General features: G+C 42.9%; 1 protein-coding gene and 1 long non-coding RNA gene across 3 annotated transcripts in view; one reads left to right on the top strand and one right to left on the bottom strand.

The window, feature by feature from the left end:
* UPK1B (uroplakin 1B) overlaps nt 1–21225 on the top strand; it is a 31456-nt gene extending 10231 nt beyond the window's left edge. The window contains exons 2-8 of one of the 2 annotated variants that reach the window (XM_005548075.5): nt 2373–2460; nt 3423–3623; nt 5902–5976; nt 6640–6762; nt 9834–10013; nt 14671–14754; nt 19998–21225. In XM_005548075.5, coding sequence (XP_005548132.1) covers nt 2392–2460; nt 3423–3623; nt 5902–5976; nt 6640–6762; nt 9834–10013; nt 14671–14754; nt 19998–20048 — 783 coding nt within the window. In that variant the 5' untranslated portion in view covers nt 2373–2391 and the 3' untranslated portion in view covers nt 20049–21225. Of the gene's footprint in view, nt 1–2328; nt 2461–3422; nt 3624–5901; nt 5977–6639; nt 6763–9833; nt 10014–14670; nt 14755–19997 lie in introns of both variants that reach the window. The other variant, XM_015446394.4, reaches the window with a different exon arrangement.
* Nucleotides 727–5650, bottom strand: LOC141409726 (uncharacterized). The gene is made up of 2 exons (XR_012431686.1): nt 5308–5650; nt 727–3922 (listed from the first exon to the last, which is right to left on the bottom strand). It is a non-coding gene; the product is annotated as an uncharacterized lncRNA (long non-coding RNA).
* Nucleotides 21226–27155: the final 5930 nt, after the last annotated feature.

Below are 27155 nucleotides of genomic sequence, written 5' to 3'. Positions count from 1 at the left end.
TCTCCACAGCCCTCCTTGTCCCCTTGATGCGCACAGTCATTTTTGCTTTGAACCCATGCTGTAATCATACTTTAAACTCCTTGAGGTCAGGTGCAGTGGCTCACGCCTGTAATCCCAGCACTTTAGGAGGCCAAGGCAGGAAGATCACAAGGTCAGGAGCTCGAGACTAGCCTGGCCAATATGGTGAAACCCCATCTCTACTAAAAATACAAAAAAAAAAAAAAAAGCCGGGTGTGGTGGTGGGCGCCTATAGTCCCAGCTACTAGGGAGGCTGAGGCAGGAGAATAGCTTGAACCTGAGAGGTGGAGGTTGCAGTGAGCCAAGATCATGCCACTGCATTCCAGCCTGGGTTACAGAGTGAGACTCCGTCTCAAAAAATAATAATAATAATAAAAATAAACTAGTTAAAAGAAGAAATTGTCTTCTTTCACACAGTACATAATCAACACAAGTTGATATCGGTGCTGAATTTGGCCTCTATTGATTTCTGCCCTTTCCTCTCTATGCTTCTGTTATCTGAACCCATACCTTTCACAGTCTATTTACTTTTGTCTCTAGTTTAGATACTAACCCAACTGGTCAGGAATAATGTCTGTACATACCAGTAATGAACTTTACAATGTGACTCAACCAGCTACATGAGTAAGTCTCCCCCTTGGGGGAATTTGTGCAGTCTAACACGCAACAATAACTGGCAAGAATGAATGAAATTTCTAAGCAGAAAGAAATGAATGGCATTTAAGCAGAAACTACACAGAGACCCAATGGCCCAGATTCTTCCATTTCTCCAGCAAACATGAATTGAGTACCCACTGTGTGCCAAATTCTGAGCCAAAAATGCTCATAAATTTTAACTCAAATTGTCACAGCTACCCAGGAAACAAAGGAAAATATTTACAGATGTCTAAACTTACTCGGAAGGTTGTTAATACTTACAGTGTAACAACGAGGTTAAAATTAGCAAGGCTTGAGACAAATAGAAGGTTTGCCTTCCACTGCCATCCTACGAAACTAGGACTTTGGCCAAATTGACTGGTTTGCTATCTTGTGGGCACCTTGCTCTTCTGTCTCTACTCCCTAACTTTCCCTTCCTCTTTACCTGAATGTCACCCACCCCCACCTCACTCCCACACATATCCACCTCCACTCTATGTATCAAACCATACACATCCTGCAAGACTTACGTCTTCCCGCCTCAGGACTCCCACAATATTTAGTCTCACTACATGTAGTATAGTTATGTGGGAATGCATCTTAGTTTCCCTACTAACACAAAAAATCCTAGAATACAATAATCTCCCTTACATATTTTTGTATGCCTCAAAATGCATATTGAACCATTTAATACACTTTTTATTTACAGCAGGAATGCATGAATTGATGAATTAAATGTTGAGAGCTGTAGATTGCTTTTCTCAAGGTGCTTCAAGTGCAGAAGCCCAAGTGATTGACCCACATGCTTACCTTTGTGTTCCTTCCAGAAAACCCTCAGGGAGGTGAAAGACCCATGTTCAGCTGTGTATGGCACCAAAGTCTATCAATAGTTTCTGGGAGTCATTGTGGGCTGTGGTGAAGCGCGTGGACTCTAGAGTATCTGGAGTCCACACACACCAAGGTCTCTAGCCTAGCTCTGCCACTTACTGGTTGTGTGACCCCAGGGAACTTAATTGACCAATTTAAGCTTTAGTTTCCTCATCTGCAAAATGGAGCCTCCTCACTTTTCTTCTTTTTCTACCTAATTGGGTTATGAGAATTAGATGTGTGCATGCAAAGCACCTGGTAGAGTGGCACACACCTGGTACAAGGAAGTAAATGCTAGTCCCCGTTTTTCACTTCCCCTCATATACAACAGGGCACTTTTCTATTTGCCAACTATTTCTTTGAAGATAATAAAATATTCAGAAAATGATAGTTTTTAAAAGCAACCTACAGTCCACATGGGAACCAACCACTAACTGTAGCCATGAGTTTACCCTTCAGGTTTCCACTTGTCATGGCCAAGGGCAGTGAGGGCTATGCCAGTGACCCTCAGTGTGCTTTGGCCCTGCCCAATCACCACCTCAGGTCCACCCCTTGTGCTTTCCACCTTGCGGGGCTCAGTCTACCACTCAGAAGGATGCATTCTGCACACTCCTTGCCTGAAAGAACTCCTGAAAGGCACTAACCAGGCTCTGGAAGGCTATATTCTTTTCCTTCTCTATAAAAGTTATGTGATTACTAAGCTCAATAATCAAATGTCCTTCATTGCTCAAGGATTATATGGCTTTGGTTTCGTTCATTTGGGAACAAGGAGGCAATATGCAATGGCATGGTTTACTCATGTTACAGAAACTGTAGCAGTTATTTGGTAATGCTTTCAACTGTGCCTTCAGCTTGTGGGAAATCCTGAAGATGGCCAAAGACGACTCCACTGTTCGTTGCTTCCAGGGCCTGCTGATTTTTGGAAATGTGATTATTGGTGTAAGTAATGCTTATTTCTCAGGAAATTCTGCTCTTCCTGTAATCATAACTCTACATTAATCAAAAGTAAGAGTTTCAAGGAAAATAATGCTGTAATTACTGGCTTCCTATATTTTTGCTTCATTTTAAGAAATATGTTAGTAAATATGCTAGCTAGAATTTAACCATATGTCAAAAGATCATGGTTGAAAAAATAGATATTTCCCTCCCAACTTTAAATTATAAGTATCTAAAAGGAGTCATGTCAACCATAGTCAGTGTCTAAACACTCTGACTACAAACGCACTTCAGTGTTTCTTTTCTATGTCACCTTGGTTCGATTTCCGTGGGACTCTGCTGTTAAGGTGTTTTGGGACAGATGTTTGCATCTTCTTGTTCTTACACAGAGGCCAGTACCAGGGTGTAAAAATAATACAGAGGTCACACTGTGTGGGTCTGATGGCATAGGAGAACATTTGTTTTGCAGTCCAGAGCTCTTGGCCCGGCTCTCCCCCTGACTCCCCATATGACTCTGGCCATCACCTTTCAAGGCCGAGATTCCTCATCTATAAAATGTGGGTGTTGGCAAAGATAAGCAGCAAGGTTCCTCCCAGCTGTCATTGATAAATATGACCAGGACCAGCTCAAATATTACAACCCAGAAGTGTGGGTCATGACATGGGGGCAGGGGGAGATCATTCTCATACCAGAAGGCATTGTTTGAGTGATTCATGCCCCAAGGACATTGTGGATGGTCTGAAATTGTGTGGGTCTGTTTCTAAATAGACAGAATAACGTGTGAAGGGGTGTATGCAACCAGTTAGTAGGATGGAAGTAGTTGTTTGATTTTGTGGCAATGGGGAGTTTAGATTAGTTGCATAAAGTCTGTGCAGGAAAGGGAGCCAGTCTCTTACCTTCGCCGCCCTCCACCCCCTTTCCCAAAGCTGCACTTCTGATGGAGCCTACCCTTCATTTGCCCCCAGTGTTGCGGCATTGCCCTGACCGCGGAGTGCATTTTCTTTGTATCTGACCAACACAGCCTCTACCCACTGCTTGAAGCCACTGACAATGATGACATCTATGGGGCTGCCTGGATCGGCATATTTGTGGGCATCTGCCTCTTCTGCCTGTCCGTTCTTGGCATCGTAGGCATCATGAAGTCCAGCAGGAAAATTCTTCTGGCGGTAAGACCTCAGATTTCTCTGGAGTTGTCTCCCTGAGCCAATTTTAATGGATTCTTTCTTCTTTACTGAGCAAAGATTTGGCTTTCAGTGGGGGAGCAGCAAGTACCAGATGAGGGGTGAGGAGGGGAACACTTTCCCTGCAGTGAAATTGTCCACGTGGAGGCAAAAATGCCCTCCACTATTGCAAGTCCAGAAGACTCCAGTACAGAGAAGCCAAAGGGGAGACACCTGGGGGTGGCCTGATGAGTATTTTCCATATTGTGCCTCTACAGCTGGTGTCTGCATACACCCAGGTACAACTAGGAGCAATATAGGCCAAAGGAGAGACACAGTGAGAATTCATTCGTTAGATTTTTTCTCTTGGCAATAAGTTGTTCAAAACATTTTATATTAATTAGGCATTAATATATTGGGATATAAAATACAAAATATGCATACATTTTTAAAAGAAAGTATAAGCTTTCAAAGATTTTTGAGCTCAAGGTTGATGATTCTGTATCATACCTATACTCCCCACATTATTATCCAATCTGCTTTTCAGGGACCCCAGAAAACTTTGATAAGCACCACTGTAGAGTTAGCCTTTAGCTCATACCTGCCTGTGGGGGCTTTACCTCTGTGCATCAAATAGAGGCTTCTGCCCCAACACAGATAGCAAGACCATGCCCTGCCTTTGCAGAAGAAAGCAAATTTGCAGGCAGCAGAGCTGAGAAGCCTCAGTGTTAGGCCTGGACCCCTACTCTCTGCCCCAATACTTAGGGCAGCAGTTTCACACTATGATGGAACACGCCTCCAATGCCCCACCCCTGAAATAAACCTTTCATTCAAATGCTGCAGGACCTCAGTTCCCCCTTTATAGACTCAGTCCAGCAACGTAAGGTGCTTCTTAGTTCACTCTTTCTTTGAACTAACCATTGTCCTGGTTCCAGCGGAATACAGAACATTTACATTCTCTGGTTCTTTAGTGTGGGTAAGTTCCAGGGCAAAAGTACCCACTTTTGGTGGGTGGGGAAAGGAATACAGGAAAAAAGGGAGAGGAGACACAGGTGTTCCTAAAGACAAATTCGCTTGCGTCCCAGCCTCACTTTGGGCCATCCATGTGCGTGCCTGACAGCCAGGAGAAGTGAGCTGGGGAGGCAAAGGGGCTAAAGGAGGAAACACCTCACTGTGTGCCTCCTTTCTGGAGCGTCTTTATGAGCAGCCAGCAAAGCTCTTGGCAAGGAGCAAGGCAGCAGCTAATACAGGAAAAAAATGTTCTGGGGCCTCTCAAGGTGTTCCTGCTGTTGACTGCAGCCAGAGCTTTATTCTGGGCTGGGTAGTGAGGGCGGCAGAGCGTCCTGCTCGGAGAGCCTCCCATACCCAAAGAGGACAGTTTTCCCTGCCTGCCCTGCTGACACTGACCACAGTGCCCCTTCTCCCAAGAGTGTGTGCAAGGCTGAGGAAGGCAAAAATGGAACTCTTGCAAACAGTCCCCATCCCAGATTCAGAGGTCATTTGCTGCTCAGATATTTTCCAGCCAGAAATTTTCCAGCACTGTCATGTGGAGGCATCACATGCACATGCACCCATGTGCCCATGCACCCATGTGTCCATGCACCCATGTGCCCATGCACCCATGTGTCCATGCCCACACACACACACACACAACACCACTACCACACACGGCAAGTACCACTTCACTCACCTGAGCCGATGTACTTTGAATGCAGGTGCATGTGAAAGAACGCCCGGCAAATCGCTGTGCACTTGGAGGCTGCCTCTCCTCTGATGAGGCTGGATGCTTGTTAGGAAGGACCCTAGATATTCAACATAATCCAGTTCATCTTTTTCTGAACTCTGTGATTCTAAATTCTCAGCAAATTGTAAAGAAAATTTCTCCAAAATTCCAAAATTAAAGTGGATTTATGAGGCCCTATATTGTATGTGATACACTAAGACTCTTTTGGTAGGCACTGAGCATGCACATGCATGTAAATGCACACACACACACACACCAGTTCATTCTCTTGTACTTGTTTTTCCCAGTTAAAATAAAAACTCAGGAAACTGGACTGAGGAAGCTCTCTATTCAATGGCTATTTGTTCTCTGGAGAAAGGGAGAGAATTGAGCTGACTAGCACCAAGCCCCAATCCAAGCCACTGATCAATGAGGGTTTGTTAAATAACTACATGAATGATTACATGATTATATGATGAATTTGCTGAAAAATCATAATTTGGGCAAGTCGCTCTTTGACAGGTAAATGTAATTATTTTATCTCATTTGTTTCCCTTCCAGTATTTCATTCTGATGTTTATAGTATATGCCTTTGAAGTGGCATCTTGTATCACAGCAGCAACACAACGAGACTTTGTGAGTACAACCTCAAAAAGCAAAATGATAATATTAATTATCATTATTATAACAACCAACATGTATTAACCCCTTACTGTATGCCCAGGCAATCCAATATGCATGGTAATAATACATACATCACTTCACTTAATCCTTATAAATCTATGAAATAGGCATTATCACTCTTGTCATTTTAGAAAAGAAAAAAATGAGACAGAAAGGTAAAGTGACTTGTCTAAAGTGACATAGTTGGCAACTGAAAGAGCAAGAATTCTGAACTCAAACAGCCTGACTCCCAGGGCCCAAGTTTGTAATTCCCTGTGGGTTTCACCACTCTGCCACGGCCATGGGCCTTCCAATGGGAGGATCTCTATTCTACCTCAGCTAAGACTTGCTCTCAATTCTATGTATTTCCTTCTCTCACATTCTCTGTTGCCCTAGCCTAAGCCACGCTACAATATGTGTTCCCCTGGCCTCATAGTGATTTCTTTTAACACGAGAGTCTCTTCTCTGCATGGCGACTTATGCCAACCTCAGCCAGCTGTACTTGGTGTCTCTGAGTACCGTTTTGCTCCAGGAGAGAATGCTCAGGTCCCCAGGAACTGACAGAGAAAACTATTTTCCTCTCCTTGAAAATTAGTGTGCTAACTCTCCCTCTTGTGTTGCCTCTTCTTATTATAGTTCACACCCAACCTCTTCCTGAAGCAGATGCTAGAGAGGTACCAAAACAACAGCCCTCCAAACAATGATGACCAGTGGAAAAACAATGGAGTCACCAAAACCTGGGACAGGCTCATGCTCCAGGTAAGACCTGGGGTCTTGGGGAGATGCCATTTTTATTTACTGGTGGGAGTGGGTGTCGTACACATGACTCAGTGGGACCCTATATGTTATTCCAAGCCGATGATTAGCTTACATTCGTTGGAATGATTTTGTAAAGAAATTTAGATTAATCACATACTCTCCCTCTTAGAACTCAGATATCATTTACATTAAAAGAAAAATATTTTCTCTGCCCCACAGTGAACTCAAGTGGTAATTACTGCCCGTTTCGCCTTTTTGGTACCTCTTCACAAGCCCTGTGAGCCAGTCTTGCCAAGGACCAGGCACTATGTCTTGATTTGATCACCTAGTTTTCTCCAACTGGCAATCATAGTTTATGTCCATGTTTATCTCCAATGCCATCAAAAGTCCAAGTCTTCCAGAATATCCATCATCACCCCCACATTGCCCTCTGCACACAAATTGTTATCCTCTACATAACTACCAATCTGACCCAGCTTCCTCACTGGCCCCTGCCCCTATTCCACACCCCATCACCAACTTTTTACAGTCTGTCATCAGCAAACTCCCTTATAGCCATCACTCCTTCTATGAACTCTTTAGTATCTTTTTCTTGCTTCATTGGAAATTTGGCTGTCTCCTGGGAGTACTGCCTGCCCTTCATTTTCCTCCCATATCCAGGTACCATAGGACCTGGAAATTGGCTAGGCTCCTTCTTGCTCCCCTTGGCTGCCATACTATTTGCTTCCTCGATCTACATCACCCTTTATCCCTCCTTGTCATTACTTACCAGCCTCCCTACCCCCAGTTGTTCTCCTGCCTTCATTAGGGATTTCAATATCTCACTCACTGTCTACCTCTTCAGTCATACTCCTGACATCCCACCTAGAAACTTCAGCAGCCACACGGATGACTCCGCAACATCTGGTCTCACAATTCCTTGTCCTACCCCGTTCCAAAGATTTTGCTTTCCACCCTACCTCCACCCTCTTCCATGACCATAGCCAGCATGCCATCACCAATAACTGTGCCACTAAGAACATTCTACTCTCTGACCACTAATTTCTGTTATTTATTCCATTTATTCTAATATCTCAATTCTAATAATTTTACCCCATTAGGACCTCCAATTAATTGACCACTTTTTAACTTTCTATCACCCCTTTCATGTTTTCTCTTTGCCCTCTGCCTAACCCATATTCAAGTCCAGCCCCATAGCCATTCCTTCCCTACCCTTCTCTGTTGGTCACTCTTTCCTAACCAAGCCCACTGAGTAGAATACAGCTTTTTGCTCACTCTTCATTTATACTCTAAGAGCTAAACATTGCTGAGAAAAGTCACACAACTGTGATAATTTCAATTTAAACTTGTGACCACAGAGCTCAGATGGGCAGATAATATTTCCTAGTATATTTTCCCAGGAAATTCACTTGTCACTATTTCACATGTTCTTCCTTCATGCCTGCCACATTGCTCCTCACCCTCCCTCTCAGCTGATGACCTGACCTCATATGTTTTTAAGAATATAGAAGCAATTAGACAAGAACCAGCTCATCTTTCTACCGCCAAATCTACATTGATCTACACCTGTGCATTTTGCCTTCTCTCTTGTTATGACACACGGGCTGTCCTTCATCCAGCTCTTTTGCTTCTGTTCTGCATTCCATCTCCTTTGCCCCGACAGTCTTCCCTGCTCTGATCTGCCTCATCAGTTTCTCCCTTTCTTCAGCCTACATGGACACCTTAAATTGTCCATCTTATAAAAAGTCTCCCTTGTCCAACATTCACCCACTCTTCTGTTCTACTACTCTTTTGTTTTATTCCACAGCAAATCTCAGAAGAGACGCCTACACTTGTGGTCCCCATTTTCATCCCCCTCATCTTCTTTCATCCAACTACAATTGGCCTCTGGCCCCACCACTCAACAAAAACAACCCTGGTCTTCATTACCAATTACCTCCATCCTGCCAAATCCAATGGCCAAGTTTCTGTCCTCATCTTCTTTGACATCTTATCAGAATTTGTCTCACTGGCTACTCCCGCTTAGTCTCCTCTGCTGGGCTGTCACTCTTTACCCAAATCTGAAGCTTGGAGCACTGCAGAGCTCAATTCTGGATGCTTAACTTTTCTCTGTCCCCACTTAAATCCTAGTTTGAAATAAGCCTGGCTTAGACTTAACCATTTTTTCCCAGAATGCAGAGCAATTCTTTTTCTTAGATATTTCCCATAATATAGTGACAAAATTGTACATCCTTTAAAGATGGTTGATTTATCATCAAGCTTACTTGAATATATTCATTCTAATAGTTCCAAGATACCCATAGTTTTAACTTCCTCCCTTTTGAAGGATTGTAGCAGAATTGATAATAAAGAAGGAAAGCTATATGAATTGTGTTTTGTCCTGTATTCTCAATTCTATCCAGAGTGTAAGGGATGCATTAACTGATCTCCCTTCCCTACGTGGAGACAGCTGTGTGTCACCAGGTTAATTTTTTCACTTTATTTTCTCCCATTATAAAAATAATACCTAATTACTCTTAAAAAATGTTTAAATGTACAGAAAAGCAAAACAAGAACAATTACTCATAACTTCATCACTAAAATTTTTAATTTTACGATTCTCAATTTGCTCATATATCACAATAATTATTCCTCTCTCACATTGTTATATCAAGATATCAGTACAGTATCAATCATAATTAACATTTATTAAGAGTTTAGCATAAGCCAGGCACTGTATTGAGCACATTAAGTAAATTAATTCATTTAATCCTTAAAAAAACTCTATGAGATAGGTACTATATTCCAATTTTACAGTTAAGGAAACTGAGGCTTAGAGAGTTTAAGTAACATGTCAGTGGCTACAGGGCTCACTAATGACTAGTAAAGTAATAGTGTAAAAATTATTTTACAAACTGTAAAATGTCAGTTGTAAGTTATCAATACCTTCAGCTGTCATTTGGGGACTTCTTAGTAAATGTAAGATACGGTACACTTTCCGTATCTTCTTTCTCTATAAAATTTCAGTTGCTACATCGATGGCTCTAGTAGGGACCACGAAAGAGAATTTTGTATCTCTCATCTGCTGACAGGATAACTGCTGTGGCGTAAATGGTCCATCAGACTGGCAAAAATACACGTCTGCCTTCCGGACTGAGAATAATGATGCTGACTATCCCTGGCCTCGTCAGTGCTGTGTTATGAACAATCTTAAAGAACCTCTCAACCTGGAGGCTTGTAAACTAGGCGTGCCTGGTTTTTATCACAATCAGGTGAGTCCTCTCTCCTCCCAAGACTTGCCAGGAGGTTCTGCTGCTCTTTATGAGGAAAATATTGGTCAACTGTAGGAAATAGTCTTTCAGTAAGGAATTCTATATTCTTTTCCCTAAACCTCATGTTAACTATTTCCTTCTCTGTTAATAAACTGCAAATGCTAAACTAGGACTGACAGGGGCAAATTTACATTTTAATAAAATTAACAAAACATGAGAACTGCAATAGCGGAATCCAACTTCGTTTAAATAAAGACAATTTGTTCAATGTATAGAATTGGTATTTCAAGAAATATTTACATTAAACAAAGTTTTCCTCTAGTTTTGCAAAACGTAAATTGGAAGGGATGATGTGCAAAAAGAATGTTTTGCCAATTCCAAAGCAATGACTATTGCTGAGGATAAATGTAGTAATTACACATCCACATTCCTTATTCAATGGTAAAGTAGTACAGTCTTAATAAACATTAGGTTGGTGATTTGGATGGAAAGTAGTTTACATACAGATAGTTTTTGAAAAAGTTTCCAGGCTGATGAGGATAATGTGATTACAATCATGAAAACTAACATTTATTGAGTACTTACTAAATGCCAAACACTGTTTCAAGTGCCACACATCTACTATCTCCTTTAATGCTCAGTAGTAGGTGCCAGTAGGATCCCTGTTTTACAGATGAAGAACTTAGATATAGAGATGCTAACAAATACCTTGCCGAGGCCACACAACTAGTAAATGTCCATCTTTTCAAAAAACCCTCTGGCTTTTGAAACACGAGTTTTCTGGCTTCAAGCACAGACTCTAAGCCAATGAAGACTTGCTAATATTCCCCAAAAGTCCTGGTGAGAATCCCCATATACTTGCAGTCAGCATCTGCTGACACTGTACACTGAAACGCTGTGCTCTGCTCAGGAAAGCTTTCTTTAAGGAAAGCTAGTGGTGTACCAGCTCATTAAATAACTGAGAAATGTCAGGCTCTTTTGTTTGGGAGTAGAACAAACTGCACTTTCAGATTGAAGGACATGCACTGTTGATCACCACATACCTGACAGGGTGCCGGGACTGGAACTGGATGCATTATTCCAGAAAAGGGCATGGGAGTGATCTAGATTATTTTGTAGCAGTGTCCAAAGCAACCCTCATTGAGCTTTACTGCAACATTGTCTGGCACTGTTTTAATCAATTATATTCAGACTTATTAAAAATTAAATTCGCTGCTTATAATCATGCTGTGCAATATAATTATTCTCAGGACTATAAAAGGCTTTTGATATTTCAACATTGGAACTGGCTCATGCAAGTTGGATTGTAATTGTGTACAATTGATTGATTGTAATTGTGTACAAACGGTATTACCTCTTTGAAAGGGAGGAAAATAAGACATTTGTCTTCAGATAACCAGTTTATTTCATAGTTACATATTTTTTTCCTAGCACATATAATATTGTAGTTATGAGGACAAACCTGAAGCAACTTCCTTTTCTCAAGTTTAGATACATGAGAAATTGAGGAAAAGATACAAATGAACTCTTTTCCTCTATCTTGGGACCTCCACACCCATTTTGACAATGCTTCTAACACGTTCCCTTGCAGTTCCCTGGCCTCATCTGTTCTAACAACTCCACCTCCACTGCCTACCAACTACAAATTCATCATCACTCAGCCCTACTCCTCCACTAAATTCCTGAATTCTGAAATTCCTCTTTTTGTTCCTGACATCCTGTGCTCCCTGTTTCTCAACCTCACTCATTCTGCTCCTTTGACATCATCTCTTATCTATTAATCCTTTCTGATTCTCCCTAGCCCAGCCTCCCAGATTCCCACACACCACCATTCTCCCTGGCTCATAGATCTTGCTAAGTCCCCTCTTGCTGTCCTTTTCCACCAAGCAAAAGGTGCCACCCCAAGACCTGGTATACTTTATTTCTATTATTGCATTCACCACCTGGAACTATATTTGTTCCCAAGTCTATTTTTTCTGAGTCTCCTTGAGGACTATGTATTATTTGATTCTACAGATTTGATATTTTTAGTACTTAGCATAATGCCTGGCACAAGGCAAGCACCGATGTTTGATAGATGGGTGAATAAAGAAGTGAATAGTGAATGGTTTTCCTTTTCTTTTCTTTTCTTTTCTTTTTTTTTTTTTCTGAGACAGAGTCTGTCTCGCTCTGTCGCCAGGCTGAAGTGCAGTGGTGCGACCTTGGCTCACTGCAACTTCTACCTCCCAGGTTCAAGCAATTCTCTTGCCGCAGCCTCCCAAGTAGCTGGGACTACAGGTGCACACAACCACACCCAGCTAATTTTTGTATTTTTAGTAGAGATGGGGTTTCACCATGTTGGCCAGGATGGTCTCCATCTCTTGACCTTGTGATCTGCCCACCTCGGCCTCCCAAAGTGCTGGGATTAAAGGCATGAGCCACCATGCCCGGCCTGGTTTTTGTTTTGTTTTGTTTGAGAGACAGGGTCTCACTCTGTCACCCAAGCTGGAGTGCCATGCCACAATCACAGCTTATTGCAACCTGGAACTCCTGGGCACGAGTGATCCTCCCTTCCGCCTCAGCCTCCTAACTAACTGGGATTCCAGGCGTGTACCACCAGGCCTGGCTAATTTTATTTTTTGTAGAGATAAGGTCTCACTGTGTTGCCCAGGCTTCACTTTTTCACATCCATATCGTAGGTTTTCAGAATCTACAATGCACAAATGTGCTGCTATAGCTGTGAAGACTAATGAAATTAGGGAAGTCACTATAAGCCTGGTAATAGTAGAAATTAACTAGAATTTCACATAGCATGTCAGATGCAAATATATATATTCTATGTTATGGTTTATGTGACTCAGAAATGCTATATGCAAATTGTCATCACTATACCTCAAAAATGTTATGATGAAATGAAGGAAAATCAAGTAAAGAACCACTAAATTGACTAGCATCACGAAAAGGCACTAAATGAGAAGAGGTGAGAAAAATGGGGCTTCTGTCTGTGACCTTCATGAAGGCAAGGCCTACTTCTGTTTGCCACAGCTAAATGCCCAGCCAGTACTTGGTACCTGGCATAAGTGGGCTCTTATATATATATAATTAAATGAATGCCCACCTCCTGGGATTGTTGGGAGGACTCAGGAGTAACAGACATGGGAGTGTTCTGTGAACCCTCAAGTGTGTTGCAAGTTATACTGTTGTAAACATTACTTAATGTTCCATTCATTCTGTCAATGCTTATTAGGTGTCTACTATGTGCCAGGCACTTATTCTAGGTTCTAGAAATTCAACAGTGAACAACATAAAATCTCTGCCCTCATGGAGCTTGCATTCTAGCATGGGAGACAGAAAATAAACATGTTACCAAACAAATACATGATAAAATTCCAGGCCCAAAAAGGCCATGAGCAGAAATAAAGCAGGGTGAGTATATAGAGTAGGATGGAGAAAGGGTCTTTTTCTCTGTCACTGTCAGGAAAGGCTTTGTTGAGATGATATTTGCAGAGGTCTGAATTAAGTGAGAAAATGAGACACTGGAAGACTGGAGAGGAAAGTTCTACATGAAAGGAGCTGTGAGTGCAAAGGCCCTTAAGTGGGAGCAGGCCCAGCTTTTTGAAGGAGCACAAAGGAGATCAGTATGACAAGGCCAGAATGAGTGAACGACGAGTAGAAGACAAGGATGGAGCTAGATTTTTTGTGGCTGGAACCCCCCACCCCCACCCTCACACACAAATTATAGGGAAGGATCCTTCTTAGGAAAAACAATAAAAATACGCATAAAAAATTAGGCACAGGGCCTTGAAAGGGTCTTTCAAGTAAGGGGCCCTGAAGCTTAAGCTCCTTCGCTTTATAGAGAAACCTCCTCTAGTAGTGGAAGATGGGGTGAGAGGCAGGGCCGCATGGTCCATGGAACCAGCCCTGGTTATAGGATTTCCTAGGCATTCCCTTTGGTTCCCAGAGCTTTGGTAGAGGCTGCTCAGATGGCAGCTCTAGCCTTACACGTGTATATCACTCCAGAACTTAGCACAGTGACTAGGATAGAGTATGCCATGTATAAATACTTACTGGATTGTGACATGCATGAATGAACGATTTAGTGAATAAAAAAATTATTCTTTTGCATGCTCACTGTGACCTTTCAAGGTCTCATCAGAATTCAGTAATGTTGAAATATAACATCAAATGAGAATTCAGGGAGCATAATGCAGGGGTTCCTTTAGTGATTATTAAAAATGGCAACAGGAGACCTCTGGTTTTCACGGACCGAAGCATTTTTATTTAAAAACAAACAAATCAAAAAGTCATTGCCTCCAAATAAATCACCAATAAAACCTTTAAGGAGGGAAAAATTCTAATTGAATTAAGATTTTTGAATTTATTGTCCACGTATTCAGTATAGAAACAGTGTTATGCTAAAATAGCAGTACTTTGTAGTGAGATTAAGTGATAAAGACACAAATAAATGTGATGTAGAATCATTGTTCAACAGCATTGTTTGTGTTCCCTCAGTAAAGCACTGTTAGTAGCTGGCTGTCCCCAGAGACGTGGAAATAGCCTGGGTATGTGAAATCAGACTCTTAGGCAATATTGATTCCAAGAGGAACCTGCTTTCCATCAATCTCTTCTCTGCTTTCTGGTTCTTCTCACACTAATGCGGAATTGCCCACTCCTTCAGGGCTGCTATGAACTGATCTCTGGACCAATGAACCGACATGCCTGGGGGGTTGCCTGGTTTGGATTTGCCATTCTCTGCTGGACTGTGAGTATTTCCCAGCACATATTTTATCTCTGAGAGGATGATGATAGGGAGAGACCTTGAGAGTGCCACTGGTTACCTCAACCACACTATAAAGTCTAGAAACAAAACCTCAGGCCTGAAGGCTAGCGGGGAAACTTCTGGCACCGGAGGAAGGACAGTGGGTTCCCTTGAGAGGCAAGGAGTTAACTTCCCCTACCAGGGAAAGGCTGTGCCCTGCCCACCAGCTCCTTCTTCCGGCTGACTGATGTGCAGGTGCCTTTAGAGGGCTGGAGAGCCTCTTTCCCTTGCCAGAGTTCTTAGTGAACTGCTCCTCCCGGTCTCCAGATCTCATTCATTCATTTCATCCACATATCAAAGACTGTCACCTATCTAGATGGCCCCTGCCTGACACTAATAAGCCCAGATCCTTCCAAAGAGCTGCCTCTGGCAGATTCATCCTTTCCTGCTGCCCACTTTATCTGACGCGTATGCAGCAAGAGGTTGGAGCAGTGGTTCTCAGCCCCGGCTACACATTAAAACCCTGTGGGGAAATGTTTTTAAAAAATTGCTTGAATCCCAACCTCTGAGACTTTGATTTAGTTGACCTGGGGGTTGAGCGGAGGCATTTTTTATTTTCCTCAGATGATCTGCTGTCAGGATTGAGAACCATTGCCTCAGAGAAGCAGTCGCAAACTTTTGATTTCAGAACCCCCTCACACTCTCAAAAATTATTGAAGACTCCAAAAGGCTTTTCTCTATGTGGCCTCTATCTATTGGCATTTACCCCATTGGAAATTAACATAGAAAATTTTAAAATGTTTATTTATTTTAAAATAATAAGCCCATTAAAAATTATCACATCATATTTTTTGGAAAATAACTATTTTATAATAGTGACTTTTTTGTAAATCTCTTCAATGACTAGCTAAATAGAAGACAGCTAGATTCTCATATTTGCGCCTTCATTCAGTCTGTTGTAATATGTTGCCTCGGTTGATTTGAAGAAAATACATTCTAATTGAAAAAAAATAGTGTTTTAATAATATTCACAATTATCTGAACTTGTGAAGTGCAATCTGAAGATAATTGTGAATGTGAAGAAAATTGTGAATATTCTTCAATACTACACAAAACTCCACAAGTAGTAGTTTCATTTCTTTTCTTTTTTTGAGTCAGAGTCTCACTCTGTCACCTATGATGGAGTTCAGTGGCACAGTCACAGCTCACTGTAGCCTCCAACTCCTGGACTCAAGTAATCGACTCAAGTAATTGGCCTCCCCAGTAACTGGGACTACAGGTGCACACCATTGTGCCTAGGGCTTGCTTTGTTGCCTAGGTTGGTCTTGAACTCCTGGCCTCAAGCAATCCTCCCACCCTGGCCTCCCAAAGCACTGGGATTATGGCCATGAGCACTGCACCCAGCCCACAAGTAGTAGCTTCTTAAAGATCAGTTGCAATTTGGAATCTGAAATTCTGTTAATGAGCTTTTCATACTCTGTTATGTTAAAAATACATTACATTGGTTTGTCTTGCACTTTGCATATGTCTTTCAGCCATTTATAACTCTATAACATCATAGATTGCTTATTTGGAAAAAATATTAGTTCATTGTGTTATGTAGATCTTCCAAATGTTAACTGATTCATTTATGCAATATCCAAAAAATCACATGTGGCATTGATATTGCCACACAGAAAATACCTTAAGCAATGGGATGCTATCAAGTTCATGGTGACAGCTACAAGTTTTCCAAGGTTCTGATTTTTGCTTGAAAGCTCAAATTTATCATTAGCAATGAATATTGTCAGTTGTTTTCCTTGAAGTGACAGACTCACTTTGTAAATTTTCAAGAAAATATCTGCCACCTGTCCAAGTCTGAACAACCATAGCTTGTCTGTCATTTTTTCAAGTGGTATTTCCTTTAAAAAAAAAAAAAAAATTCAGTACACAACACAATCATGCAAGTGCTTTTAAGATAACCATATTACACTATGCAACAGACTCCTTTATCAATGAATACTTCCTTTATTGTCATGCAGAATATTTAAAAAGATGTGTACTCAAAGACCAAAATGTAATAAAATTAGTAGTTCTTACTGCTTCATTGAGGACAATCTCAAGTGAAACTGGCTTTTTAAATGTTTTTATTTTTTGGCCGGGCGCAGTGGCTCACGCCTGTAATCCCAGCACTTTGGGAGGCCGAGGCGGGCGGATCACGAGGTCAGGAGATCGAGACCATCCTGGCTAACATGGTGAAACCCCATTTCTACTAAAAATACAAAAAAATTAGCCAGGCATGGTGGCAGGCACCTGTAGTCCCAGCTACTCGGGAGGCTGAGGCAGCAGAATGTCATGAACCTGGGAGGCGGAGCTTGCAGTGAACCGAGATCGAGCCACTGAACTCCAGCCTGGGTGACAGAGCAAGACTCCATCTCAAAAAAAAAAAGTTTTTTTTTTTTTTTTTTACTGTAAATGCATAGCAGTGAAGACACAATGACCACTAACACAGTTTAGTGACTCTGCCTTGATTCTTGCTGATACTCCAAGAGTTTTACTTTCCACTGCTTTTACACCATCAGTGCAAATAGGAAAACAGTGAAAAGGCAAATAAGTTCTCATTATTATTCAGATAGTCTTACATCATGGACTCCTGAACCATCCTTCAGGTGTTTACTATGTGTATTAGTCCACTTTCATAGTCCTATGAAGAAATACCCAAAACCATGTACTTTATAAAGAAAAAGAAGTTTAATGGACTCACAGTTCCACATGGCTGGGGAGGCCTCACAATCATGGCAGAAGGCGGAGGAGGAGCAAAGGCATGTCTTACATGACAGCAGGCAACAGAGCGTGTGCAGGGGAACTGCCCTTTATAAAACCATCAGATCTCACGACACTTATTCACTGTCAGGATAACAGCAATGGAAAAAACCCACTCCCATGATTCAATTATCTCCCATCAGGTCCCTCCCACGGCACATGGGGATTATGGGAGAAACAATTCAAGATGAGATTTGAGTGGGGACACAGCTGAACCATAACACTATGCTTTAAGAAATGCTGGCCTTTGGGAGGCTGAGGTGGGTGGATCACGAGGTCAAGAGATCAAGACCATCCTGGCCAACATGGTGAAACCCATCTCTACTAAAAATACAAAAGTTAACTGGGTGTGGTGGCATGCATCTGTAGTCCCAGCTACTCAGGAGGTTGAGGCAGGAGAATCACTTGAACCCAGGACACGGAGGTTGCAGTGAGCCGAGATCATGCCACTGCACTCTGGCCTGGTGACAGAGCAAGACTCTATATCAAAAAAAAAAAAAAAGAGAAAGAGAGAAAGAAATGCTGGCTTAGGGGGTGATAAACTGAGTGAGGCAGGAAGGAGAGGGAAATCAACTCCTTCAAGGGGTCTTTCATGATCCCTGAACCCAACCTGTTAGGAGCTCTCACAACATCCTGTGCACACCTCTATGATGGAACGTGTCCATGATAACGTATTTGACTGCAAAAAGCTGAGAACCAGCTGTTCTTTGTAACCCCAGTGCCAAGCACAGCATGTAGTAAGAGCTCAATCATTTGTTGAATGAATGAAAGATAACAGTGAAGTTTCTATTTGTGCCATATTAGCAGGAACTATGGGATAATGTTTAAAGGCTTTGAGTATCTCAGAACTCCAAACCAGTTGTAACCCTTGATTTTCTACAAGTATCAAATAAACTCTGTATCTAGTTAATTCCCTCTTGAAATTCAAAAGAGAGAAGGGAAGGGAATTAAATGATTAAATGTATTGAGAGCTGCTATAAACAAGGCGCCATGTCAAATATTTTTAATATTAAATCCCCACAACAGTAGCTAAGCAGGTAGCCAGTCTCCCGTGTTACGAGGAACAGAGAAATTCAGTGGGGCTCTCAAGAATTGTGCTTAATGAGAGCTTTTAAGCATGCCTGTTTCACTGTTGCTTGCAAGGGGCTTTTTCTTAGTGATTAACTAGCTAAACTCTGAAGCTGACTGCTTGGATTTGAATCCCAGCTCCACCACCTACTAGTTCTATGACCTTGGGTAAGTTACTTCTCTGTGCCTCCATTTCTCCATAGGGTTTTGGAAGCATTAACTTCAGTTACATGGGTAACACTTAGAACAGTGCTTGATGCATAATAAGGTATTCTAATAAACATTAGATCCTATTATTTCATTATCTCGTTCACTGCTCTAGCTCTGGGGTAGGTAGAGATGTTACATTTATTTTATAAATGTAGAAACTTGAGCTCAGGAAATTTAAGTGACTTGACTAAAGTTACTCAGGAGTAAGTGCCAGATCTAAAACAGAGCCCAAATAAACTAAAATAAAACTCAGCCCTTGCCTAAGTCCGGTATCTTCAGTTCTGTGGCATTCTTCAGAGGAAGCCATTCCAGGTCACAAGCATTTTAGGAAAAAAGAGAAGTTCCCTGGGAGAAGTTTAATACTAGAAACAAGGAATGCTTACCCCAAAATGGTACGTATTAGAAACATGAAGGCATTGGAGGATAAGTGGCCTTGATGGCAAAAAGAGTTTAGCACAGACAAAAAGGGCAACCCCAGAAGAGAAGGAGTCTAGGATGAGAACTGGGATCAGAATGTGGCGAACAGAGAAGCTGCCTCTGGCAGGTAATAAGTGATGCTTTGGAGCAGGATGGATTTGGTGTCACATCTGGCCCAGTGATGTTGCTTATAACGAGATTACTCTTAAAAATCTGTTGTCTAACAAAGACATGGAACCAACCCAAATGCCCATCAGCAATAGACTGGATAAAGAAAATGTGGTCCATACACACTAGAATACTATGCAGCCATAAAACGGAATGAGATCACGTCCTTTGCAGGGACATGGATGAAGCTGGAAGTCACCATCCTCAGCAAACTAACACAGGAACAGAAAACCAAACACCGCATGTTCTCACTCATAAGTGGGAGGGGAACAATGAGAACATATGGGCACAGGGAGGGGAACACCACACACCAGGACCTGTTGAGGGGTGATGGGTGAGGAGAAGGGACCGTACAGGATGGGTCAATAGGTGCAGCAAACCACCATGGCACATGTATACCTGTGTAACAAACCTGCATGTTCTACACATGTATCCCTTGTTTTTTTTTTTTAAGAATAAAGAAAAACAAACAAAAATATCTGTTGTCACCTAAGCCTGAATGAATCTAACATTTTTTTTCAAGAATGAGGTATTTCTAAAACAATCCCTTATTTATTTTTCCTTGTTTTTTTCTATTCCAGTTTTGGGTTCTCCTGGGTACCATGTTCTACTGGAGCAGAATTGAATATTAAGCATAAAGGATTGCCACCATACCTCCTTCCCCAAGTAACTCTGGATTTGGTGCTGGAACCAGCTCTCTCCTAATATTCCCAGTTTGTGCCCTACACTAACGTGTGTGTCTTACATTGCCAAGTCAGATGGTACGGACTTCCTTTAGGATCTCAGGCTCCTGCAGTTCCCATGACTCCTACTTTTCATCCTAGTCTAGGATTCTGCAACATTTATATAGACTGTTGAAAAGAGAATTTGAAAAATGCATAAAAACTACTTCCATCCCTGCTTATTTTTAATCTGGGAAAATAAATACACTCGAAGGAACCTGTTATCACAGTAACCCAGAGCTGTATTTGGCTAGCAATCTGCCCATATCTCTTACCGTTATCTAAAAGAAGCTTCCAAGGCTTCTATTGATCTCAGTATTGTCAGGGGAACAGAGAAGCCAGGAAAAGATTACTGAAATATACCTTTTGCATTTCTTTCTAGAGTAGCTCCCATGTATGGAGATAGGTGATTCTCTTCATGCCACCTTCAGTTCCTTTTATTCTCCAGAATAATTCTTAACAGTGTTTCAAATTTTCTTTCATACCTTGCAGAGTGGTATGTGTTTAGTAGCCTCAATTCTCTGTTAATTAAAAGTGTGGGCTGGGCACGGTGGCTCCTGCCTGTAATCCCAGCACTTCGGGAGGCCAAGGCGGGCAGATCACCTCATGTCAGGAGTTCAACACCAGCCTGGCCAACATGGTGAAACTCTATCTCTACAAAAATACAAAAATTAGCCAGGCATGATGGCAGGTGCCTGTAATTCTAGCTACTTGGGATGCTGATGCAGGAGAATCACTTGAACCCAGGAGAGAGAGGCTGCAGTGAGCTGAGACCACACCACTGCACTCCAGCCCTGATGAAAGAGCCAGACTCTGTCTCCAAACAAACAAAAGAAAGTGCGGGGACTTCTGTGGACAGACAAGGCGCCTGTTATATATTTACTCAGTCTTTGCCCTGAATGGTCTCAGCTTGAGACCATTTCAAACTGGAGAGAAGCAAGCCAGCCAATAGAATGGGATGATTTACAGGGATTTCTGTTTACTGTCAAAATATTTCTCATCTGAACTGTTTCCATTTGTGGTCCTGAAGGAAATTCTTATAACTCAACATTTGTCTAGTCTTATAAATAAAGAGAGCTTTAAAATCTGTTCACTTTCATTTTTACCAATGTCATATATGCGTCTAACAAAATAGTTTTCCAACAGAAAAGCCTAAAGCCCGGGACTTATAGTGGAGGAGGTTGAAACTGCAGACACAGGGTGTGGCTTCCTGCTGGATGCTGGCAAACCCTGCCATACAGTTGAACGGTGGGAACTTCTACGCTCACTTTTACTTTTCGCTCCTGCTACACTTACCCCAGAAGCAGTGATGAAACTAAGGCTCTGCAAATCCTTTTCCTCTTGCAATTGGAAGCAGTGGAAACCTCGCCAATGCTAACTGCAGAACTGTGTGTCCTTCATGAAGAAAACATACCTGTCACTTGGGCGTCCTGCTCCCAGCTGACTCAGACGCAGGCAGCACCCCCATCCCATGTCCCCACCAGGTACCTGTGAGTGAGGCTGAGCGGTGGGGCAGCGGAGGGACAAGGAGGATTGGACGGGACTTGCCTCGGTTGTAAAGCTGGTGCAGGAGCCCAATCCCTGATTCCCAGAAGAGGGAACCAAAGGTCCATGTCCTGACAGCACAGCCAGCTCTCCTCTCCTTGACCCCCTTGTCTCTCCTGAATGAAGATCATGGGATATCGAGATAAATGACACCTGTGCTTGGCTGAGAAGGTTCTCTCTGTGGTCCTTGAGAAGACAGGAGGAGAGGGAAGGAGGTTCCTCTGGGCAAAGCTTTGAAACAGCTGTGCTCTCATCTCCCTCCCCACACTCTCTCCTGTGTGTTCTGGTGCCTTTTGCCTCTACCACTCACTGGGCTTTCCAGTGCCCTCATCTCCCCACTGCCTAAGCAATTCCTGCCCCAAACCCACTCCCGCCTTCCCTTGCAGGGCTTCATGCTCCAAGATTCTCTCTACATGCAAAATTCCCGTCTTCTGATTGGATCTCGGCTAGGTCAGGGGAAGGCCTTTTTGGAAACCAATTCATACTAAGGAGTGGGTGACAACTCATCTCCACTCTCTCAATCTCTATGACATTTTCTTGATAACTGAGGTTGATCTCTAGTTGGTGGAATCCAGCACAGCAGTGGCAGCGTGAAAGAGCCATTGTGGGACAAGATGGCCCACCTGCTGCTCCTTCAATCGTATCCCCTGACTTCCTTACCAAGCAATAACTAAAAGAGGAAGGGCCTTCAGTGAGCCCCTGCTCCCTGCCCCCTCTCCAGGTAGCTTCCTTCCTGGAGCCTCAGCCTCCTCCTTAATAGAAGGTGCAAAGTCTGCTGTAAATGGAGGTAGGCTCTGCTCCTTCCAAAACCAAATGAGGTCCTAAACACAGGCACCCACTATGTCCTGGGGCTCCAACACTTGAGGAGGACACACTTTTCAGCTAAGACAGAAAAGAGGTCTGAGGATCACCCTGCAGAGTCCAGCCATTCAGGACTCCTGCGCTTCCCTCTAAGGGCTCTCCTGTTTTGACCTCAGAACAGTTTCTGTTCCGCCCAATTCCTGCTCCCACCTCCCTCCACCTTCCCTGGAGGCCCAGCCTTGCCCCTCTTCCTTCTGGCTCCAGGGACTGGAAGTGGCCCCAAGCCAATGCTCAGGCAGGCCCAGGCTCAGCCCCAGCCCCAGCCCCAGCAAACCAAGGAGGCAAAGGGGAGCCAGGCGGCTTGGCTCTAGGGACCTGGCAGCTTGCTGAGCATGAGACAGGCCCAGACACAACTCTCTTGTGAAGTTTCCTTCTTCAACAGTTGGCCTGCTTATCAGGTGGGCAAAGAATGATTACTACCTAACACCAAAAATGTGTCAGGCTAATTTGCGCAAGTTTTACTTGATTGCAACACCAGGCGGGTCATCATGCTCTCTTGGCTGGCCATTTCCCTCCCTAGATTGCTCCACAGGCTCCTGGCAGGCAAACAGTTTGTCATTTAATGTTTAAAAGCCCACTGCTCCTACTTGTCAGCCTTGTAGCTTTTCTTTGTCTACATCAGCTGGAATAAACAGGAACTGCTTCTATTTTAAGCAGAAGATCAGATATTTTCTGGCTACCCATAAAGAAAAGGAATACTAGTCATGTGAACTTGAAAATCTAATCTCCTCTCAATCTCACACCCCCACCCCAACCAATCTGACTGACAACCTGTGTTGTGGTTGAGGAATTAGAAACTAAGCTGGTTTCGCCTTTCTATTGATGGAACAATTTCCTTTCTCCTTCTGGGTCTAGTATTTCCTGTAATGCCTCTTCCAGTTCCTTCTCAGCTTGTATAAGTGAGACCGAATCAAAGAAGAACCCCAAAGGAGGGTAGCTGTAGACTATTGTGTTTGCCATTGTATTATAAGGCTCAAGTGGCCAGATCCCGTGAAGGGATCCAGGAACATTGCAGAGAAAGGCAGCCTTGCCGAGAAACACAGAGGCGCATACCCTTCTCCAACCAACCCTTCCCCCAGCACACCCTCCCACTCCACATTGTTACAACACAAATAGCCAAATCCTGGAGTTTGGAGAAATGGTACCGTCATGACCTACTTTCTAGAGGTTTCTACCCTGAGTTCCTCTTGAGAAAAAGAACAGAGCAACAGAAGCTGGTGAGGCACTCACAATTAGGCTCAACTATTCTCCTGTTAGACATAAACAATCTCACAGAATACCAGCCTCATAGGGTCACTCTGAGACCATGATAAAATGAGGCAAGCCAAGGCCACTGCATAATTTTGTCTACGCACAAAAACAAGGTCACTGTGCCACCCACAAAAAACCAAACACCTGCTTTCTTGGCTAAAATTAGTGACTGCTCTGTCTTCCCAATTACAGCTTTATTCTCTTGCTAGTCTCCCTCCTAACAAATAAAACTTACTGAAATATACAACCACAGACTTGCCCCTGCTTTCTGATAATATCCAACAGAGCAAACCCTTTCTTGGACCCTCCCCAAATGACCCAACCAAAGCCCAAATGCTGTAATAGTTCTAACTTCCTTCTACTGAGTTGCTTCATGGATCCCCCATGGTGTGTTCTCACTCACTGCAACGATTGCAACTAGTCACTATCCCAATGTTTTTCCAAATAGAGCTCTTGAATTTATTCCTCCACTGAAATTTTGTACCCTTTGATCAACTCTAACCCAATTAATTTATCTGCAATGTGTTCCTGGGGGGGTTTGGCTGAAAGGCATTGACACTCTCCAAGTTAGTTTTCCCATCCTTATTTCCTCAAGGAAATAAGGTTTATTTATTCCTCCCTGGTGTAGGTATATTTATTTATCCATCACCATGAAGTGGTTAAGAACATGAACTTTGGAGTCAAAGTACTTGGCTCCAAATCCCAGTTCTCTGACAAGTCACTTAGCTTCTTGGAGCCTGCTTCAGAAAAACTGGTCTCTCCTCCCACAGGACTGGGAGGATTCAGTAAGATACGTAAAGTGTGCATCAGCCTATAAGAGATGCCAATCAGGAAGCTGTATCAGGGAAACTGATACACAGCAAGCACTTAGTTTATTATGTCCCACCCTTCACCAACCTCTGCTCCAAGCCCCCACATCCCTCTCTCATTCTCTCTTTCTCTCTCTCCCCACCACCCCCCCCACACACACACTCCACACATGGGCACACAAGGTTTGATAATTTTATTTAAATCTTAAAAATTATCAATGGAACAATGGAGCCTTTACCTGTACAGGTATACTTCCTAAGGGTGGAGCCTCTAAACCACTCCCTTGTGTATATTTTTAGAATGGTCATGCCCTCTCAGCAGGTATAAGATGGTTACGCATATACAAAAAAATCAACGATGGTAGAAATAGTGTAAAATATGGAAGGCACTAAGGATAGAGGGTTTTTTTTTTAAGTTATAGAATGTGATTGGTGAAAAGGAACTTATGAAATGTACCTGAATATGCTTCACCTTGCAGAACGTGTTAATGGTTTTTGGTAGGGACTGCATATATGAATAGGATTGGGGAAAGTGAATTTCAAATCTGGGAGAAAATGTCTTTTATCTCACTCAAGTCCATTCACAGAGCATTTTGGGGCTCCCAGGAAATCTATCCATTGGGGCTTGAGTGGAAGTGACGGGAGTAAGGGCAGAAAAACTAGGGAGGGAGTTGGGGACAAAGTTCTGAGAGCAGCTGAGAACAGGAATGCACTTTTCACGGTCCAGACCATACTAACCCTCTGCAGGAATTCCGACAAGGATATACATTCACGAAAATTACTGCAAAGAATAAAAGAAGCCAAGAAGAAGGCAATATGGTGTAATGGTCTTGAAAGTCAGACGGCCTGAGTTTGGCTCTGACTCTGCCATTTGCTGCCTGTGAGACTCCTGGCAAGTCACTCTCCTGGCTGGGACCTCTACTTACTCATCTGCCCTCTTATCTCAAGAGTCAGAAGCATCGGCCAGGCACAGTGGCTCACGCCTGTAGTCTCAGCATTTTGGGAGGCCGAGGCAGGCAGATCACCTGAGGTCAGGAGTTCGAGACGAGCCCGGTCAACATGGTGAAACTCTGTCTCTACTAAAAATACAAAAATTAGCAGGGCATGGTGAGGCATGCCTGTAATCCCAGCTACTTGAGAGGCTGAGGCAGGAGAATCACTTGAACCTGGCAGGTGGAGGCTACAGTGAGCCGAGATTGTGCCACTGCACTCCAGCCTCGGTGACAGAGTGAGACTGTCTCAAAAAAAAAAAAAAAAAAAAGTCAGCAGCATCAATAAAGTGTGTCATAAAGATATCACAAACTGTAAAGCGCTATGGAAATGAATGCCAGTATAGGTGAGGAAAAAAAAATCAATAAAAACTTCAAAGTAACACACTCTTTGTGTTAGGTAGTTGTGATATCCAAATAGCCTGCCCCCATATAATCCTTAGAAATTATAGTAGGCACAGCTATCTCTACAATATTTAAAACGGTAGGCCTCTTTCTGGCAACTATGAAAAAATGCATAGGGCGGGAACTGGAGGAAGCCAGTTCCTTTGAAGCCTAACCCCCGCCCAGCGGGGAGGCAAGAGCATGGAGAGAGGCAGCAGTGAATGGGCAGGTAGCTTCATGCCCCATGTCACCAGTCTTTGACGCTCCAGTGCAGGGAAAGTGCCACAGTGGCAGTGTCAAGGTCTTAAAAATCTATCTTCCATCTCAAGAAGTTTCATAACAAGTCATTTAAGGGACTTTACTATTATCTTGGTTGAAAGAACTACCTGAAGAAAAGTAAAAGGCATCGTTCAGTGTTTCCAACATTGAAAAATTGCAGATGTCAAAAAAACACAGAGAGTTTTCTGCATGGTACTAGCTGTGTTCCATTTCCATTGAGTAAGAAATTGAGTTCTCAAATACAGATCTTCAAATTCCTTGCACACACCGTTCTCTTCCATTGCCCTTCCCAACCATGATGAGGGAGGGACCTACAACCTCTCAATTACCATCTGTTAATATGGTCATAGTCAAGCAAATTGGGACAGAGCTCTAGAGAAAGGTTCTAGAGAAGAGAAGGGACAGTGAGGGGGAGATTCACTCAATACACTATAGCCCCATTAGCAACTCTCCCAAGAATGAAGCTCCTTTACAAAGTTTGAGCAAAAAACATGAAAACCCTGAGTATTTCTCTGCTAGGTAAAGAAAAACCATGGCCGGGCACTGTGGCTCACACCTGTAATCCCAGCACTTTGGGCACCCTAGCCAGGCGGATTGATTTTGAGCTCTAGAGTTCAAGACAAGCCTGGGCAACATGGTGAGACCCCAGCTCTACTAAAAACACAAAAAAATAGCTGGGAGTGGTGGTGAGCACCTATGGTCCCAGCTATTCGGCAGGCTGAGGTGGAAGGATTGTCACTTGGGCCTGGCGAGCGGAGGCTGCAGGAAGCCGAGACTGCACCTCCACACTCCAGCCTGGGTGACAGAGCAAGACCCTGTCGCCAAAAAAAAAAGGAAAAGAAAAAAAAACCACTTTTGCTCTTTTGCTCCCTGTGCTGAGTTAAAAGCTAAACTAAAAC

Source organism: Macaca fascicularis, chromosome 2, assembly GCF_037993035.2.
Source record: "Macaca fascicularis isolate 582-1 chromosome 2, T2T-MFA8v1.1".
NCBI lineage: Eukaryota > Metazoa > Chordata > Mammalia > Primates > Cercopithecidae > Macaca > Macaca fascicularis.
Note: the sequence above shows the minus strand (reverse complement) of the source record. Positions and strands in the feature narration are given on the sequence as shown.